The sequence below is a fragment of the Hyperolius riggenbachi genome, chromosome 4 (assembly GCF_040937935.1).
Source record: "Hyperolius riggenbachi isolate aHypRig1 chromosome 4, aHypRig1.pri, whole genome shotgun sequence".
NCBI classification, from domain to species: domain Eukaryota; kingdom Metazoa; phylum Chordata; class Amphibia; order Anura; family Hyperoliidae; genus Hyperolius; species Hyperolius riggenbachi.
The window spans coordinates 254,910,485-254,931,002 of NC_090649.1; the positions used below are offsets into that span (position 1 = coordinate 254,910,485).

The 20,518-nt window shown below is 43.4% G+C and overlaps 1 protein-coding gene across 2 annotated transcripts in view; it reads left to right on the forward strand.

Moving 5' to 3' along the window:
- ANKRD6 (ankyrin repeat domain 6) overlaps nucleotides 1–20,518 on the forward strand; it is a 228,329-nt gene that overhangs the window by 201,846 nt on the left and 5,965 nt on the right. The window contains exons 11-15 of one of the 2 annotated variants that reach the window (XM_068231138.1): nucleotides 1,034–1,171; nucleotides 6,393–6,557; nucleotides 14,907–15,059; nucleotides 16,208–16,321; nucleotides 19,451–19,775. In XM_068231138.1, the coding sequence (XP_068087239.1) occupies nucleotides 1,034–1,171; nucleotides 6,393–6,557; nucleotides 14,907–15,059; nucleotides 16,208–16,321; nucleotides 19,451–19,775 (895 nt within the window). The remainder of the gene's footprint in view (nucleotides 1–1,033; nucleotides 1,172–6,392; nucleotides 6,558–14,906; nucleotides 15,060–16,207; nucleotides 16,322–19,450; nucleotides 19,776–20,518) is intronic. The other variant, XM_068231139.1, reaches the window with a different exon arrangement.

Genomic DNA, 20,518 nt, shown 5'->3' on the forward strand with positions numbered 1-20,518 from the left:
TTTTTTTTTTAAGCCGTGTAGAGTGAACTTAGAACTGTAGGTTTTACAAGTAAGTAAAACATTGGTAAAAAAAAAATGTAAAACAAAAAAAGCCATGCCTGGTTTTAGAAACCATTGCTAGTGCATTACTGAAGACTTATGGACTGATTAACCTAAATGTTATGTCTTCGGTTCATCTAATGGGTTTTTGTATGCCACTGATTAAGTGTAGACTTGGGATCTCATAGGGGACACCAACTTTCAAACAGAACAGAGGAAGAATCCAGATCCAGAGTTGTTGGCTTGCGCAGACTGACTGACCTTGTGAACTAAAGCCTACTACAGCAGATTGCAGCAATACCCTGTGGTCTAAACATATTTTATCCATGGGTTCATCCTACAGCACGACAATGATCCAAAAACATTCCTTCATGTTATGCAACAACTGCCTTAAAGGAAAAGAGCAAAACTGTGGAATTCTAATCCTGGAATGGTCAGCATACTATCCAGGCCATGTCCAGCTGATTTGAAGTGCAGAGTGCAGAAGGGTGAAAGCACAGCAACCCACAAAGTGCAACGTATTTGAGAACTTTTGCAACAGTGTTGGGATTGGACCAGCTCTCCAAACAATATTAGATTACAAAGAATGCCATAGATGTATCCAGCTGTATATCTGCAAAAGATACCCGATTTTCCTGAAATGTAAGTGGCTAGATAGTGTACTGGTGAAGGACTCTGCCTCTGACACAGGAGACTAGGGTTTGAATCTCGGCTCTTCCTGTTCAGTAAGCCAGCACCTATTCAGTAGGAGACCTTGGGCAAGACACCCTTAAACTGCTACGGCCTACTGAGCGCACCCTTGTGGCTGCAGCTCTGGTACTTTGAGTCCACAAGGAGAAAAGCGCAATATAAATGTTCTGTTTCTTGCCTAAATAAAAGTTGATCAAACAAAAATGCTATTAATTTCTTTCCTTTTTTAAAACTTTTATTTGTCCAATTCCTCATTTCAGAGTAATATGGTGAAAATGTAATTACTATATGTGTATTGTTGCAGGCCAGTGTTTCAGCAGCTGATGATACGCACAGTAGTGAACAGGCAGCATTTAAACAGGCAGATGCCAAGGAGGAACAGCGACCCTGTGCTGCGGGGAATAAACCGAGGAAAGGAAAAAGGATAAAGACTAAAGAAAAGGTACCAGGCTTTATTCCTACTACGCTTTAATCTTCCTACCATCTGCGTCCATCCTCATTAGTTTATACAAATAAATCTGGTTCCTAGGAATGGAACACAATCAAATGCTGTCTTCATCTTGGGTATCTGCAAAAGGTTTTCCAAGGGGAAGACAAATGTTTTTGTGACCCATAAGTAATAGACGTGCTCAGTTTACTACAGTTCTCCTTACACTGGAAAACACTGGAGCACCTATGTCATCTAGCAACCCTGGCTCTGCTACTACATCTGTTGCAATAAATTACAAATGATATTCCTATTCATTTTCTAGTCAATTTGACTTCAACCTGTTCCTAACCGGCGTAGTTAAAATGTATGTCATTCTGGTGGCTGTCAGTCTCTGACAGGACATAGATTTCAACACTTTGCTGCCACACATTCATACTGTTCTTGTTGCTCTGGCACCGCCGCAGCCCGCTCGCTCAGCTGTCCTAGTGACCCTGTGACTACTGTGAGCCAACCGCAATAATCACAGTGTAAAATAAGGAAAGGACAGCTCTTGTCCTTAACCCTTTCCCTGCCAGCCGATTTGTCCTAAACGCGAACATCTACTGTCAAGCAGTTTTTAGACATAGATACAGATAAGATTTACAGATAAGTTATATTGAGCATTCATTAAGTTTACTTAGAATTTTTGACAAGAAAACCTACATGAAATAGGACATATTATATATTGTTTTTTTTTTCTTTAAAGAGGAACTATTAGCAATAACATGCCCCCCAAAGAAAACACATATGTAAGTAGATAAATACTTCCTCTACCTACATAACAGATGTATTGCAGTGTACTCATTTTCCTTTCATTTAATTGTAAATTGTTTTTTTTATTGTGCATTCTCTTAATGGCATGGGCCAGCTTGCTTCCTCTGGGTAGATTCCCCCCCCCCCGCATCCCCCTCCTCCCCGCACTTATTCTCAGCACAGCGGGGAGGATAAATGCAGCTGACAAAGACTCCCCTAATAATGGATCCAAGCTCTGCCGTTCCCATCTATTCTCTGCACTACCACCGGCGGCAGTGCAGAGAGTATAGGGGGGAACTGCAGCGCCTGGAAACATTATTCCTAGAGTTTGTGTGCTGCCTTATTCCCTTCCCCAAAGTTCAGTGCGGGGAAGAAGGAGAATGCGGCGGCAGTGGGCGGCAGAAGGGCAGAGGGGGGGGGGGGTGCTGACATGCCACTGGAGGAGGGGGGCAGAGGACAGTGACAGGAGAAAGCCTCTGGCCCCCCCTCCATGTGCTCTTACAGCGGCTACAACCACCGCAGACAAGGGGAGACCAAAGCGGCCAATCGCAGTGCAGAGAGGTGAGTGACAGAGGCTTCAGCCAATCCGGCTGATTCAGCCTGCCTGTCATTTCTGTTCTGCGGCCGTGCGGCCTGGGGGCATGGGGAGAGAAAAACCTCTTAGGAAAAAAAGTAAGAATGATTTTAACTATTTGCATTGCCTTAGCATCCTTTTTATCTATTTAACAGCCTAAAATAGAAAATTGATTTCATATATAATGCTTAACAGTTACTCTTTAACAAATTGGGCTTAAACACTGAAACAAAATTGTCTTTTTTCAAAGAAGAATTACATTTATTGACAAAAAATCTTACTGTTTGTAAAAGCCCTGATTCTGCTGAATCCAACGATACCAGATATGTATTGGTATCCCACTTTTCCTGTCCTGGAATAGGTGCACCAGTACAGGTAGCCAGATATAGGTGCAGCCAGTATAGGTAGCCTGGAATAGGTGTGCCAGTACAGGTAGCCAGATATAGGTGCAGCCAGTATACGTAGCCTGGAATAGGTGCGCCAATACAGGTAGCCAGATATAGGTGCAGCCAGTATAGGTAGCCAGGAATAGTGGTCCCCAGTACAGGTAGCCAGGTATAGGTGCCACCAGTACAGGCAGCCAATATAGGTAGCCAGGAATAGGTGCCCCAGTATGGGTTGTAAGCATAGGCACCTCCAGTATAGGTAGGTTTTTTTTTGGGTGCTGCGGGGAGGGGGACCAACATCATCCTCCCTCCCTCCATACGTCCCCCTCCTGTGGCCGCCCCTGCTTGGCTGGAGTGCAGCAGTCAGTGTGTAATTAACTCACCTAATCGCTGGGTCCATGCGGTGTCCCCTCCGCAGGCTACTCTCCTGATCTCTGTATGACGTGTATGTAATCACGCGTCATACAGGAAGTAGAGTGCAGATGGCTGGCTGTGGGGGACAGGGGCATTGAGCGAACAAACGGTGAGTAATTACACACCGCACGGTTAATCCAGCAATACAGGGAGGCAGATGGAGGGAGAAATGATGTTGGCCACCTCCCCGCTGCTTCGCGGGGTCCAAATTGCCAATTAATGTACCTAGTACGTTGTTGGCAGTTAAACCACTTCAAAACGTACCTAGTACATGCTTGGCAGGGAAAGGGTTAAGGGACCATAACCCCTGCTTCTGTTCCCAAAAGGATTAACAAAATAGTATTTGTGCTGGTCATTTACAGAGTTGCAGTGAGATGTCTATGTGTGACTGCAATCGCAGTACCACTACTCTCTATACCTGTAAAAATCCTTGATTTGGTCTGCTGTAGGCATATAAGGGCTGTAAACGTTTAGCACCCAGTAGCAGACATTTAACAAAACAAGCAGATCAGATTTACTGGGTCATATGAGTTGTCATCTGTTCTCCAACCCGCAGGGAACAGGAATAAATCAGGTCTGTTGGCCCTGGTGCTTGAATATTTTTATTGTCTCATTCTTCAGAATTTAATAAGTCACTCAAAAAAGGTTGTATCTGCATACCGGAGAACTCCAGGATGTGTTTGATGAGAATATTCCTGGTTCTATCAATTGTTGCAATTAATCTTTGGATATGGTTTGTCCCATGCTTCTAATATATGTAGAATGACTGCTGAAAAAAAAAAGTATACTTGTGGCCATTTCCCTTTCCTGATGCATCGCCATGGCAGCATTCTAACAGTAGTGCTTCAACCCTTATGGCCCTAATAGGACCTGAAACTTTAAATAATAAACCCCCCCCCCCCCCACCCACATATCCTCTACCTAACTCGACCAAGACCCTTAAAATGACCTGCATGCTGGGCTATGTAGACAATATAGGAGGAACTAAGCACAGAATAGCAATAAACTCAGTAGTCACTGAGGAACTAACCACAGGATAGCAATCACTAGATCTACTTCAAGCCACAAATTCATCCTTCAAAAATGGGAAGATGAGTTATGACTTTCCATAAACTCCTGTCAATCCTCTGTAAACTCTCCCCTCAGGATGGAAATGTTAGTTTAAATGAATGACACATAGAAAATGCCCGCACAAATGTGAAAAACTCGGGAGCCCTTGGCTTGCTTCAGGCTTGGCTTATATCGACTTGATAAAGAACAGGATTGGACGGTGATTGTATTTTCTATGGCTTTGATGTTAACCCTTTGGCTATTTGCTTTGCAATATATTGTCTGTCAGTGGTCACTTTTTTTAATGTTCACACAGGTGCAAGTCTGAATTTTGGTTTGTAACTATTCTATTACTCAATATTGTATTGTTAACTTGCACTACTTAAAGAGACACTGAAGCGAAAAAAAAATGATGATATTATGATTTGTATGTGTAGTACAGCTAAGAAAAAAAAGATTAAGATCAGATACATCAGTGTAATTGTTTCCAGTACAGGAAGAGTTGAGAAACTCCAGTTGTTATCTCTATGCAAACAAGCCATTAAGCTCTCTGACTAAGTTAGTCGTGGAGAGGGCTGTTATCTGACTTTTATTATCTCAACTGTTCCTGGACTATTTACTTTTCCTCTGCTAGAGGAGAGGTCATTACTTCACAGACTGCTCTGAAAGACTCATTTTGAATGCAGAGTGTTGTGTAATCTGCACATATTATAGAATGATGCAATGTTAGAAAAAACACTATATACCTGAAAATAAAAGTATGAGAATATTTTCTTTGCTGCTAATCTTCTAGTAATTATTCATAGTACACAACCAATTCATTATATCATATATTTTTTTTCGCTTCAGTGTCTCTTTAAGTTTTTCTATTCAATAAAAGAAGTGTTTCTGATTAAAGTGGATCTGAACTGAGAACTTCCTCTCTGCTCTAAAGGATAACAGCATAACCTTTAACGTAAACATTTCTTTGTTATAGCTGATACAAATCCTGCAATAAATCTGCAGTGTGTATATTTCTTGCTTCCATGGAAGCAGACATAGGGTTAACATTCTGTGTTTACAAATTAGCTGCTCTGCAAGGCAGCCAGCTGGCACAACTGAGAGATCAAATTACAGTTGTGATTAGTCACAAATGAGGGGAAATAAGACAGGCTAAACTCTCTAAATATATACAGGGTGCATTTCTTCATGTTTTTCTTCTGTCAAATATAAATTTCTTTTAAATAATTCCAGTTGTCTGGTGTCCTGCAAATCGAGTCACACTTCATCAGAAACATCTGATCTGCTGCATGTTTGTTCAGGGTCTATGGCAAAAAGTATTAAGGGGCAGAGGATCAACAGGACAGGCAGTTTGCATTGTTTAAGGCCAGAAACCCACTAGGAGCGATTTCTAACTGCTAGTGATTTGAAAAGCTCTTACTAATGCAGTGCTACGGGGGATTTTTATAAAATCACATCGCTCAAGTGGGATCACACCCATAGCATTACATTAGCAAGAGTTTTCAAATCGCAAAGCGCTCAGAAAATCCCTCCTAGTGGGTTTCTGGCCTAAAGGGAAATAAGTATGGAAGCCTCCATATGCCTCTCACTTCAGGTGCCATTTTACTACATAATAATGGTTAACCTAGGCATTGACCAAGAATTGAAAGCAATTCAAAAGTCAACCTTAATACAGGTTTCAACCTTAATACATTGGTGCTTGGAAAAGGCCAGGCAGTTTGCCCAAAACCTCATGCTCAGCCTGCATAGATTATTGTAAAACTCCTGGATTAGCAGTGAATTTCTGCTTTCCTTTTTCCCTCTTTAGTGTATCAGCTGAAATAGCCAGAGCAAATGCCATTCTCTGGTGGCTAATGTGTAGTGTACAATAATGTATGCAAGGGCAGTCCTAACACCACACATACTATTGAAAGCAGAACGGACAAGTGTGCAGGGAATAGAAACACCTAGAATCCAGAGGTTATGAAAATTTCTCTCAGAGGAAGCCATATAACTGACTGTTGTCTTGTTCATTCAGATTTCAGCTCTTTCAGATCCAACTTCACCTGCTGATCAGCAAACAGGACACACCCACAGGAGGAAGAGTAAGCACAGGGTGCCCTCGCCACCATTCCCACCTCACGAGGCACGGGCATACCAGCTATACACCTTATACCGGGGAAAGGATGGCAAAGTTATGCAGGTATCTACTTGTTAACAAATCAATGAGTGAATTCATTTACATGTACTGTCAATGAAAAACATTGGTGAACCTCATTTGTGCCCTACAACACAGCAGCGTGCAGTATAGTTTTATGACTAAGCTGTGTTAATGTCTGTTTTATATTGAACAGGCTGTTGAGGTAACCAAACATTCTATGCATCCTCCTCTCATAAAAAGTTATTACTTGCTGGGTCTTTTTCCTCCAACTTACTCCCAGTGTCCTGTGTCTGCCCTATTCTGATGCATAGCCCCGCCCCCTTGCAGAGAAATGCTGTGGTACTCCATCTTGGATAGAGGGAGTGCAATTTCTCTGCAAGTGGGCGGGGCTGTGCAGCAGAATATATGGCAGACACAGGATCAGGGAATGAGTTGGAGGAAAAAGACCTGGCAAGTTGTTCAATCTTTTTATGACAAGAAGATGCATAGATGTTTGTCTTACACTGAATAGGCTTTCAAAGTTTTTTGAAGAAGAAAGGACAGTTGTTACTCTACATGATTATTCATAAAAGCACTGTTAAAGAAAACCTGAACTGAAAATTAAAAGTCAAAATAAACATGCACAGGTCATACTTATCTCCCATGTAGTCTACGCCTCAATCTCTTTCTCCTCTCCTGCGACCTGTTTGTCCACTGTGATCAATGGAATTCTCCATCCTCCATTTTGGATATGGCCATTACCCCATAACAGCTTTCTGGTCAGCACACTTTTAACCACTTGAGGACCTAGGGCTTTACCCCCCTTAACCATCTTAGCGGTATGGACGAGCTCAGCTCGTCCATCACCGCCGATGGCTGCCGCTCAGGCCCTGCTGGGCCGATTTTGACGAAATAAAGAGCAGCACACGCAGCCGGCACTTTGCCAGCCGCGTGTGCTGCCCGATCGCCGCCGCTCTGCGGCGATCCGCCGCGAGCAGCGGCGAAAGAGGGTCCCCCCAGCCGCCTGAGCCCTGCGCAGCCGGAACAAATAGTTCCGGCCAGCGCTGAGGGCTGGATCGGAGGCGGCGGACGTCAGGACGTCGGCTGACGTCCATGACGTCACTCCGCTCGTCGCCATGGCGACAGGAGAAGCCAAACACGGAAGGCTGCTCATTGCGGCCTTCCGTGTTAATTTTGGCCGCCGGAGGCGATCGGAAGAACGCCTCCGGAGCGCCATCTAGTGGGCTTTCATGCAGACAACTTTCAGTTGGCTGCATGAAATAGTTTTTTTTTTATTTACAAAAAACCCTCATGCAGCCGCCCTGGCGATCTTAATAGAACGCCAGGGTGGTTAAGGACCGGCCACTTTTTTTCCATTCAGACCACTGCAGCTTTCCCGGTTTATTGCTCGCTCATACAACCTACCACCTAAATGAATTTTGGCTCCTTTTCTTGTCACTAATAAAGCTTTCTTTTGGTGCTATTTGATGACTCCTGCAATTTTTACTTTTTATTATATTCATCAAAAAAGACATGAATTTTGGTAAAAAAATGATTTTTTTAACTTTCTGTGCTGACATTTTTCAAATAAAGTAAAATTTCTGTATACATGCAGCGCGAAAAATGTGGACAAACATGTTTTTGATAAAAAAAAACCCATTCAGTGTATATTTATTGGTTTGGGTAAAAGTTATAGCGTTTACAAACTATGGTGCAAAAAGTGAATTTTCCCATTTTCAAGCATCTATGACTTTTCTGACTACCTGACATGTTTCATGAGGGGCTAGAATTCCAGGATAGTATAAATACCCCCCAAATGACCCCATTTTGGAAAGAAGACATCCCAAAGTATTCACTGAGAGGCATAGTGAGTTCATAGAAGATATTAATTTTTGTCACAAGTAAGCGGAAAATGACACTTTGTGACAAAAAAAAAAAAGAAAAAAGTTTCCATTTCTTCTAACTTGCGACAAAAAAAAAAAATGAAATCTGCCACGGACTCACCATGCCCCTCTCTGAATACCTTGAAGTGTCTTTTTTCCAAAATGGGGTCATTTGTGGGGTGTGTTTACTGTCCTGACATTTTGGGGGGTGCTAAATTGTAAGCACCCCTGTAAAGCCTAAAGGTGCTCATTGAACTTTGGACCCCTTAGCGCAGTTAGGCTGCAAAAAAGTGCCACACATGTGGTATTGCCGTACTCAGGAGAAGTAGTATAATGTGTTTTGGGGTGTATTTTTACACATACCCATGCTGGGTGGGAGAAATATCTCTGTAAATGACAATTTTTTAATTTTTTTTACACACAATTGTCCATTTACAGAGATCTTTCTCCCACTCAGCATGGGTATGTGTAAAAATACACCCCAAAACACATTATACTACTTTTCCTGAGTACGGCGATACCACATGTGTGGCACTTTTTTGCACCCTAACTGCGCTAAGGGGCCCAAAGTCCAATGAGTACCTTTAGGATTTCACAGGTCATTTTGAGAAATTTCGTTTCAAGACTACTCCTCACGGTTTAGGGCCCCTAAAATGCCAGGACAGTATAGGAACCCCACAAATGACCCCATTTTAGAAAGAAGACACCCCAAGGTATTCCGTTAGTAGTACGGTGAGTTCATAGAAGATTTTATTTTTTGGCACAAGTTAGCGGAAAATGACACTTTGTGAAAAAAAAACAATAAAAATCAATTTCCGCTAACTTGTGACAAAAAATAAAATCTTCTATGAACTCACCGTACTACTAACAGAATACCTTGGGGTGTCTTCTTTCTAAAATGGAGTCATTTGTGGGGTTCCTATACTGTCCTGGCATTTTAGGGGCCCTAAACCGTGAGGAGTAGTCTTGAAACAAAATTTCTCAAAATGACCTGTGAAATCCTAAAGGTACTCATTGGACTTTAGGCCCCTTAGCGCAGTTAGGGTGCAAAAAAGTGCCACACATGTGGTATTGCCGTACTCGGGAGAAGTAGTACAATGTGTTTTGGGGTGTATTTTTACACATACCCATGCTGGGTGGGAGAAATAACTCTGTAAATGGACAATTGTGTGTAAAAAAAATCAAAAGATTGTCATTTACAGAGGTATTTCTCCCATCCAGCATGGGTATGTGTAAAAATACACCCCAAAACACATTATACTACTTCTCCCGAGTACGGTGATACCACATGATTGGCACTTTTTTGCAGCCTAACTGCGCTAAGGGGCCCAAAGTCCAATGAGTACCTTTAGGATTTCACAGGTCATTTTTGTTTCAAGACTACTCCTCACGGTTTAGGGCCCCTAAAATGCCAGGGCATTATAGGAACCCCTGCGCAAAAAAGTGGGATCAGCGCATCACCAGGCCGCCTCCGAATGGCCTGTGCTCAGAGGCCATTCGGAGGCGGCCTGGTGATGCGCTGATCCCACTTTTTTGCGCAATTTTCAATTTTACTTGGTAGCGCGCCCAGGCTATGCATATGCATAGGTAGGATTTAGTTAGTGTTAGGTCCCCTCCCATGGAGGAAAGACTTCTTTGACAGTGGGAGGGACGAGTACTTAACAAGTTGCATGCAAGCTGTTACAGGAAACCAACATCCTCCAAGTGGTAGACAGGTCATGTGTATGCTCAGTGTGTATTTTATCCCATAAGTGGGGCTTGTACTCTTTTGCAGGTAGGCACTCATCTGTTTTTAAGTAGCGCTGTTCATTTCTTTGCTATGTATTATAGGAACCCCACTAATGATCCCATTTTAGAAAGAAGACACCCCAAGGTATTCCTTTAGGAGTATGGTGAGTTCATAGAAGTTTTTATTTTTTTTGTCACAAGTTAGCGGAAATTGATTTTAATTGTTTTTTTTCACAAAGTGTCATTTTCCGCTAACTTGTGACAAAAAATAAAATCTTCTATGAACTCACCATACTCCTAACGAAATACCTTTGGGTGTCTTCTTTCTAGAATGGGGTCATTTGTGGGGTTCCTATACTGCCCTGGCATTTTAGGGGCCCTAAACCGTGAGGAGTAGTCTTGAAACCAACAATGTCGTAAAATGACCTGTGAAATCCTAAAGGTACTCATTGGACTTTGGGCCCCTTAGCGTACTTAGGGTGTAAAAAAGTGCCACATATGTGGTACCGCCGTACTCAGGAGAAGTAGTATAATGTGTTTTGGGGTGTATTTTTACACATACCCATGCTTGGGAGAAATATCTCTGTAAATGACAATTGTTTTATTTTTTTTTTTACACACAATTGTCCATTTACAGAGAGATTTCTCCCACCCAGCATGGGTATGTGTAAAAATACACCCCAAAACACATTATACTACTTCTCCTGAGTACGGCGATACCACATGTGTGACACTTTTTTGCAGCCTAGGTGCGCTAAGGGGCCCAACGTCCTAATCACAGGTCATTTTGAGGCATTTGTTTTCTAGACTACTCCTCACGGTTTAGGGCCCCTAAAATGCCAGGGCAGTATAGGAACCCCACAAGTGACCCCATTTTAGAAAGAAGACATCCCAAGGTATTCCGTTAGGTGTATGGGGAGTTCATAGAAGATTTTATTTTTTGTCACAAGTTAGTGAAAAATGACACTTTGTGAAAAAAAAATAAAAATCAATTTCTGCTAACTTTTGACAAAAAATAAAATCTTCTATGAACTCGTCATACACCTAACAGAATACATTGGGGTGTCTTTTTTCTAAAATGGGGTCAGTTTGTGGGGTTCCTATACCGCCCTGGCATTTTACGGGCCCAAAACTGTGAGTAGTCTGGAAACCAAATGTCTCAAAATGACTGTTCAGGGGTATAAGCATCTGAAAATTTTGATGACAGGTGGTCTATGAGGGGGCGAATTTTGTGGAACCGGTCATAAGCAGGGTGGCCTTTTAGATGACAGGTTGTACTGGGCCTGATCTGATGGATAGGAGTGCTAGGGGGTGACAGGAGGTGATTGATGGGTGTCTCAGGGGATGGTTAGAGGGGAAAATAGATGCAATCAATGCACTGGGGAGGTGATCGGAAGGGGGTCTGAGGGGGATCTGAGGGTTTGGCCGAGTGATCAGGAGCCCACACGGGGCAAATTAGGGCCTGATCTGATGGGTAGGTGTGCTAGGGGGTGACAGGAGGTGATTGATGGGTGTCTCAAGGTGTGATTAGAGGGGGGAATAGATGCAAGCAATGCACTGGCGAGGTGATCAGGGCTGGGGTCTGAGGGCGTTCTGAGGGTATGGGCGGGTGATTTAGTGCCCTAGGGGCAGATAGGGGTCTAATCTGATGGGTAGCAGTGACAGGGGGTGATTGATGGGTAATTAGTGGGTGTTTGGAGGAGAGAACAGATGTAAACACTGCACTTGGGAGGTGATCTGATTTTGGATCTGCGGGCGATCTATTGGTGTGGGTGGGTGATCAGATTGCCCGCAAGGGGCAGGTTAGGGGCTGATTGATGGGTGGCAGTGACAGGGGGTGATTGATGGGTGATCAGTGGTTTATTACAGGGAAGGACAGATGTAAATAATGCCCTGGCGAATTGATAAGGGGGGGTCTGAGGGCAATCTGAGCGTGTAGGCGGGTGATTGGGTGCCCGTAAAGGGGCAGATTAGGGTCTGATCTGATGGGTAACAGTGACAGGTGGTGATAGGGGGTGATTGATGGGTAATTAGTGGGTGTTTAGAGGAGACAATAGATGTAAACACTGCGCTTGGGTGGTGATCTGATGTCGGATCTGCGGGCGATCTATTGGTGTGGGTGGGTGATCAGATTGCCCGCAAGGGGCAGGTTAGGGGCTGATTGATGGGTGGCAGTGACAGGGGGTGATTGATGGGTGGCAGTGACAGGGGCTGATTGATGGGTGATTGACAGGTGATCAGTGGGTTATTACAGGGAAGCACAGATGTAAATATTGCACTGGCGAATTGATAAGGGGGGGTCTGAGGGCAATCTGAGCGTGTAGGCGGGTGATTGGGTGCCCGCAAGGGGCAGATTAGGGTCTGATCTGATGGGTAACAGTGACAGGTGGTGATAGTGGGTGATTGATGGGTAATTAGTGGGTGTTTAGAGGAGAGAATAGATGTAAACACTGCGCTTGGGTAGTGATCTGATGTCGGATCTGCGGGCGATCTATCGGTGTGGGTGGGTGATCAGATTGCCCGCAAGGGGCAGGTTAGGGGCTGATTGATGGGTGGCAGTGGCAGGGGGTGATTGACAGGTGATCAGGGGGGATAGATGCATACAGTACACGGGGGGGGGGGGGGGTCTGGGGAGAATCTGAGGGGGGGGGGGGTGATCAGGAGGGGGCAGGGGGGGGGGTAAAAAAAAATAGCGTTGACAGATAGTGACAGGGAGTGATTGATGGGTGATTGGGTGTAAACATGGGTCTGGGGGGTGGGCAGGGGGGGTCCTGAGGGGTGCTGTGGGCGATCTGGGGCGGGGGAAGGATAATCAGTGTGCTTAGGTGCAGACTAGGGTGGCTGCAGCCTGCCCTGGTGGTCCCTCGGACACTGGGACCACCAGGGCAGGAGGCAGCCTGTATAATACACTTTGTAAACATTACAAAGTGTATTATACACTTTGTATGCGGCGATCGTCTATTTAACATCCCGCCGGCGCTTCCGTATGGCCGGCGGGATGTTGCGGCGGGTGAGCGGCGACAGGCGGAGGATCGCGTCACGGATGACGCGATCGCTCCGCCCATGCCCCTACAAGGACCGCCGCCATTTGTCTATACGGCGGTCGGGAAGTGGTTAAACTGTAACGTCGCTCACTTGAGCCATAGGGAAACATGGACATTACCTGCCACATCAGTTATTCTCTCAGCTATAACTGACAGCAACTGATATATTTCAATTCTGACAAAATGTTGTCAGAACTGGAAGGGATCATTGTCAAAAGAAAATGGTGCGCTTCTGAGATGAACTATGAACTGATGGCAAGGTAACTATGTAATATTCATTTGAAGTTACCTCATGTGTACTCAGTACAGTTTCCCTTTTAACCTCCTTGCCGGTTATCCCGAGCTCAGCTCGGGGTAACCTGCGCAGGAAGATTTCTCAGGCCCCGCTGGGCCGATTTTGCATAATTGTTTTTTGTTACAAGCAGCTAGCACTTTGCTAGCTGCTTGTAACTTCCGCTCGCCGCCGATCCGCCGCGCCGCTCCCCCCTGCCCCAGACCCCTGCGCTGCCTGGCCAATCAGTGCCAGGCAGCGCTGAGGGGCGGATCGGGATTCCCTGTGACATCCCGACGTCCATGACGTCATCCCGCCCTGTCGCCATGGCGACCGGGGAAGCCCTGCAGGAAATCTCAACGGGAAATTCTCAACGGGATCTCCTGCATACTCTGATCGCCGAAGGCGATCGGAGTGGGTGGGGGGATGCCGCCGCTCAGCGGCTATCATGTAGCGAGCCCTGGGCTCGATACATGATTTACAAAAAAAAATAATTAAAAAAAAGTGCGGCGCTGCCTCCTTGCCGGATTTTTTAGACCAGCAAGGAGGTTAAAGAGACTCTGTAACAAATTGTTTATCTTTATTTCTTCTATGCTATAAGTTCCTATGCCTTTTCTAATGTGGTCTGGCTTACTGCAGCTTTTCCTAATTGCACAGTAGCTGTGTTATCTCTGTTATATGATCTAATCTTCTCTCTATAGTCGGCACAGTCAGGCTGAGGCAGTCAGACTGGAATGTGCAGGGCTGCTTGTGATTAGCTAGAAGCTGTACACACCCCCTGCAGGCTCTGTGTGACTAACACACTCTGCTTAGCTGAGCCTATTAGAAGCTGGTTAGTTTGTTTGTAAACACTGCCTAAAACTGGCAATTACAAGCCAGGTTTGCAGCAGAGAATGGCAGAAACAGCACAGAGGGGACCAGGAGCACATAATGAATAGAATGGTATGCTTTTTATTGTAAGAATTTCAGAGTACAGATTCTCTTTAAGGCCCCTTTTACACTTAATCAGTTGCTCTCAGTTATAACTGAAAGAAAACTGATGTTCAAAGTAATGCCTATGTTATCCTATGGCACAGTTCACACTTAATGCGTTTTAACTGAAATCTTCCCAATGCACTGCTATGGAAAAAACGTGTGCTAACGCTTACCAACTGATTAAGTGTAAACGGGGCCTTAGAGCTTTAACCAGTTATGACCAATCAGAAAGTGCCTTTTTAAATAATCTGACACTAGTAAGCTAAAATATGATTGTTGCTGCATATTATTACAGCTATGCGCACAATTATCTATTTATTAATAAGTCTACTCTTTTGGTGTCATTTTGTCCCAACTCCTTAGCTTTGCAATAATAAAGCTGTATTTTTTTTACATTATATGAATATATGTATGGAGCAATGATTACAAACACAAAGTTAATTTCTGATCCAAACAAACTAAGGAATAATGCATTGAAAATACTCACGGAGCTGGTTCCATTTATTTCTAGGCTCCAATCAATGGATGTCGATGTGAGCCACTTCTAAGTAAGCTGGAGAACCAGTTAGATGCTACCAAGGAGGAAATAAAAGCTGAGATCGGCACTGTGCAGGATCATATGAATTCAAAACTGGGGCAGATGGACAGTAAAACCCAGCATCAGGTGAGTGACTGTGCACTGCCAATACACACAATTCCACCCATTAGACTACTGAAGTGAGAAGAATATGGAAGCTGTCATATTTATTTCCTTTTAAACAATACTAGTTTCCTGGCAGCCCTGCTGATGTATGTGGCTGCAGTAGTGTATGAACAACACCAGAAACAAGCATGCAGCTAATCTTGTCAGATCTGACAATCATGTCAGAAACGTGATGCAAATATGCTTGTTCAGGGTCTATGGCTAAAGGTATTTGAGACAGAGGATAAGCAGTACAGCCAGGCAACTGGTATTGCTTAAAAGGGCATAAATATGGTAGCTTCCATACCCTTCTTGTTACAGTTGCCATTTAAAGCCCTAGTTCACCCTTCTGGATCTCTCATGCTTAGTGAAGGTGAATAGTGAACTGTCATTACTAGCACTAATTTTTGTGAAATTCCCTTTAGAAAAGTAAGTCATGACTCAGAGATTTATGTACCAAGTATAGTGCTACCAGGAGAGTGGAGGCATCTTCCTCTGCACATCACAGAATCCCACCTTCTACTCTTGTGCGCAGTCAGCTCGCTCTTTGCTAAGGAGAAGACTGGCTGGTGCTGCCTCCATACTCTTCCCCCATCTTCCTTGATGACACTGTTCCAGCCCTGGAACCCTCTGAACGTAATCAAGAAGAGCTTATTGAATATGTTCTCGTCTACGAGCGGTTTTTCCCTTACAGGTTTTCTCTGAAAAAGCTTTTTTAAGACTTTAGGGCTTGTTTACACTTGGACCGCAAACCGCAAATTGCGATCACTCAGCGATTGTGATTTTGCAAACAAATTTTGTGTTTGCTGTTCAAGACAATGAGAAGAACATCGCAATCGCAAGAAAAATGCTGCATGCCGCATGTTTGCGATTTATGCAAATCGCAGACGCTGCAGTGAGAATACCATAGGGATACACATGTCACAGCGCTTTGCTGGTCGCTAGCGAAATGCTTAAACGCTCACCAAAAGCATATATATTTTTCACTAAAACATTGTGCATAAATGTGTCCTCGGGTCTATCAGCAGCTTCTGTATTCTTGGAAATATTAAAGTAAATTGGATTGTGGCGCAGGGCTATAGTAAGCAGTGTCTCACCTCTCACTCTCTTTGTTCCTGATCTATGTGCAGCTACGGGTCTTGGACAAGTTAATGATGGAGCGGATGTCTGCAGAGAGGGCGGAATGTATCTGCCGCCTCCAGCAACAGTCTGAAGTACAGAAAAATGAAGCAGAGAAACGACAGGTATAGAACTCCAATGCCCATTATTCAGTAGCAGTGTTCTACAAATATATTTGTTTGAGATCCCTTGAAACTAACTAGCCTTATTTTATTTATAAATACGAGGGTGGATCAATAGTCTTAGGCATAGAGGACTCTTAACCTTTTCAATACTAATCTGCTATGCTTCCTTTGTTTACCAGACCACCTTTTGCTATTGTTATGTAGTATTTATATAGCGCCATCATCCTCTGCAGCGCTGTACGGAGTCTCGTCACTAACTGTCCAATTCTAAACTTCCCGTCTTAATTTATGGCTACAGTACAATATGGTTATGCTGTTGGATATGTCAAGCATAATTTAATATCCAAATACGTTTAGTTTTTCACCTTTTTACCCAGGAGATGATACATATTCCTCAGCTCGAGGTGGTGACTTTTTCATAGCAAAATATTCTATATTCTATTTAATACTTTAAAAAACAAACAAAAAACATCAAATTAAAAAATAAAAAGCATGCCCTACCCCAAACTCTTTTCTACCCCCATTCGACAGAGCAATCACCTTGGGAGCTGGTATTTGTTTTAGTTTCTTTTATACATAATTAAAAAAAATAAAGGAAACCTGAGATAAATGATTATAGGCATCTTTATACTTACCTGGGGCTTCCTCCAGCCCCATGTGGTCCGTGGGGGTCCCTTGCTGTCTGTTCCGTTCTGCCGCTATCTGGCCCGATAATCTGGCTGGCCAGGTTCTTCAGCGAATGTACGCCCTTTGTCGTAGGCGCAGAAAGCTCCTGGGTGCGGGAGGGCTACAGGGGCGTGCGCATCCAAGCCACGCATGCGCTGAAGGGCACCACTGCCCATGACTGACTGGATTACTGGGCCACATAACATCAGAGCGGAGAGGATGGCGAGGGAGCCTCATGGGGCTGGACGGAGCCCCAGGTAAGTACAAATATACCTATATTGTTTATCTTGGGTACTAAATAAAAAAAAAAAAAGAACAGTGGCATGTCCCCCAGGCAGTGGGTTGCAGTGTAGTGGCTGCATAGTGTAATTAAGGGCACAGCACCCAGCATGCCCCAAAGAGGCACCACAGCACCCAACGTGGAATCACACATCACCCAGCATACCCATAGAGGTGCCACAGCACCTCTATACATGCCTCAGAGGCATAGCACCAGAGCACCCAGCATGACTCCATAGAGGAACCATAGTACCCAGCATGCCCTCATAGATTCACCACAGCACCTAGCATGCCCCTCATTGATGCACCACAGCTCCGAGGATGTCGCCACTCGCCATAGAGGCACCACAGCTCTCAGCATACACCCATAGAGCTGTGAAGCCTCTATTTTGGCATGTTGGAAGCTGTGGTGCCTCTGTGGGGGGCATACTGGGTGCTGTGGTCCCTTTATGGGGCATGGAGGGAGCGGGAGCTATGGTTCTTCTATGGGGCATACTGTGAGTTGTGGTGCCTCAATGGGAGTCCTGTGGGAGGGAATGCTATGGGGGATTTGCCAGACAACCTGTCATCAGGCCAGCACGCCCAGCAGTAAGCCAGACCAGCCAGCACAGAAGCCAGATAACTCTGCCTAGTTATGTTTAATTGGCACTATTTATGTGATATGCTGCATTTTTGTATTGGGGGGCTTAAACATTCTGCTGGGCAGTCCTACTTAGACAGCTGTTAAGTTCATGTAAATTGTAAATGTAAATTTGGCTCCACCCATAGCCACACCCATTTTTGGGCTGGAGTGGAGTGACCCAAATCTTTTTGGATCTTAGCAATGTCCCTGTTATCTACAAATTCCTTTTAAGTTATCAGTGGGAATTTGCAGTTTGGCATATTTACACATACTGACATTTGTTTATCAGGTCTGTTTGAGGTCTTTTGGAATGCTTTGACGTCCAGTAATTAGTATTTTGACTATGGTAATCTTCTCCTCTGTCTGACCTGTTAATTTAATTGCCCCAGACATTATGACTTTTAAACAATATTCACTCTATCTTTTATGACTAACTTCTAATATGTATATCTACTAATTAGTTTGGAATGTGTTTGTCCTTTTTCAAATATCATCAGCCATTTTGACCCAGCAAAGCCCGTAGACCTGTAACTTAGTCTTCAAACATACAATAATTTAATACTTATTTAAGCGCTATAAGTATATTGGTAGAATACTCAAACGTGTACTGATCAGTTATCTTAAAAAATTTCACTCTATAATTTTTTTCATGAAGAAATGCTAAAAATATTAACCACTTCAGAACGAGAGCAGTTTTCACATATCAGCGCTGCTAACAATGTGTCAATAACTTTATTACTACTCATCACACCTAAATGCGCTATTTTTTTTTTTCAGTACAAATTAGACTTTTAGTGATAAATATTTTTGTTTAGTAATTACCTTATTTGCTATTCATTTTAAAGGGACAAATTGAAAAAACACACTTATCTTTATAAGTAACGTAATAATTGTAAATAATATATATGCAATATAAAACAGCATATACTGTACACTTGTAGTAACGTGATTTTTTTTTTTTTTTTTAGCTTTTTAGCCTCTTCACAATAACCTTGTCATTCTGAGGTGCTTTTAATAACACAAACTAGAACATTTTGTTTATATTACAACAATCGCATGAAAGATTATCTGGCTTTCCATATACTGGAAAGTCCCAGAGTAATTTTTTTAAAGAAGTATCCCAACTTCACAGTTTACACTGAAATTTTGCATAGCACGCTTATAATGAACTAATAATAACAGAATTCTTATTTGTTCATTATTACAATTCTTATTTGTTCAGACACCACAAGCAATACACATCCTTCCAATATGCTTGAAATCGGCATCCTAATATTAAGCTGATATGTTTAACAGCCCAAGTGAATTATAGTTTGTATAGAATCAATTGGATGTTGAAGTGTATGCGATGCAGGGCAATAGTGTGAGTGCATAAGGTGATTTTTCTTATCACTTGCAATTGCATCAGCCTTGAACTGCTATATTGCAACTAAGTACTTTGTTTTTATCCCCCCTTCAGTTTTTAATGTATACAGAAACACAGGCATAGTTATGTAGGGCCTTAATTTGATGGGTTGTAATTGAGGCTATTGTTCACCTGCTGTTGTACCCGTTTTCCTCAGGTGTCTGTTGTGAATGAGCTAAAAACCTGGTGTTTACTGAAAATCCAGAACCTGGAGCTGAAACTCTCGGGAGATTCCAGACCTTTCAAAGCCAAGTCAGCTCCTTCAACATGTGAATCTACAGATCTGCCCAATTCAGAGAGTCCAAAGAGCAGCAAAGAATGCAACAGCACAGACACCTCCATCTTACCACAGTCCTCTGTCCAACATTCGTACGTCACGCGGCAGAGCAGTTTATCCGATGAGCCTTCCAAAGAACTTCCTTCTGAGGAAACCAGCAGACGGCACCAGAGTCCACCCCCTCAAGATCTCATGGTGTGTGCATGTAAGTCAGCTGCATTTCACATTATGATGCAAGCAATTAAAGGGGCACATGATTCAGGACCTGAAGTGTCTACATCAGATGTTTACACAAGAAACATTTGTTAAATCAAAGACTGTATGAAAGCAATAGAGTCTCAGATGTGGATTTATAGTTCACATGGCTTGAGCATAAATAATCACTGCAGCACAAATTGTGTGGCAATAACATTCCATGAAATTTGTTCTAGCCTGTCAAAATAATTTTGTCATGCCAAGTCCCTGATCAATGTAACATGACTCATGCTGCTTACTAGCTCCAAGGTAATATTAAACTGACCCTTGCATGTCATGGAACTAGTAAGGCATGTGGGCCACAAAATAGTAGCCTTAATCAGTAGTTAGTTTTCCTTTGTTGTGCGAAAAGGTGTGTTGAAATAGAATTCCATCAAGTATTCTTGGATAAGGCATTGAAGAATAGGTTTTGTCATGTGTACCTGTTATACAAGACAAATATTCTTCAATCTTAGTCTCTAGTCAACGCAGGGATTTCAAGCTCCGGTCCTCACATATTTTTGGCACAGCTGAAATTGATGGTACTGGAGCCAGAAAGGCGTGGTTCCTCAAGTAGAACACATTTCTCTGTCCATCCTAACCACTGGTATGGCTATGGCCCTTGAGGCTGGAGTTCAGCAATACTGTCTATGACCAAGGCCAGTGATCTGCAAACTTAGATCTCCAGCTGTTAAGGAACTACAAGTCCCACAA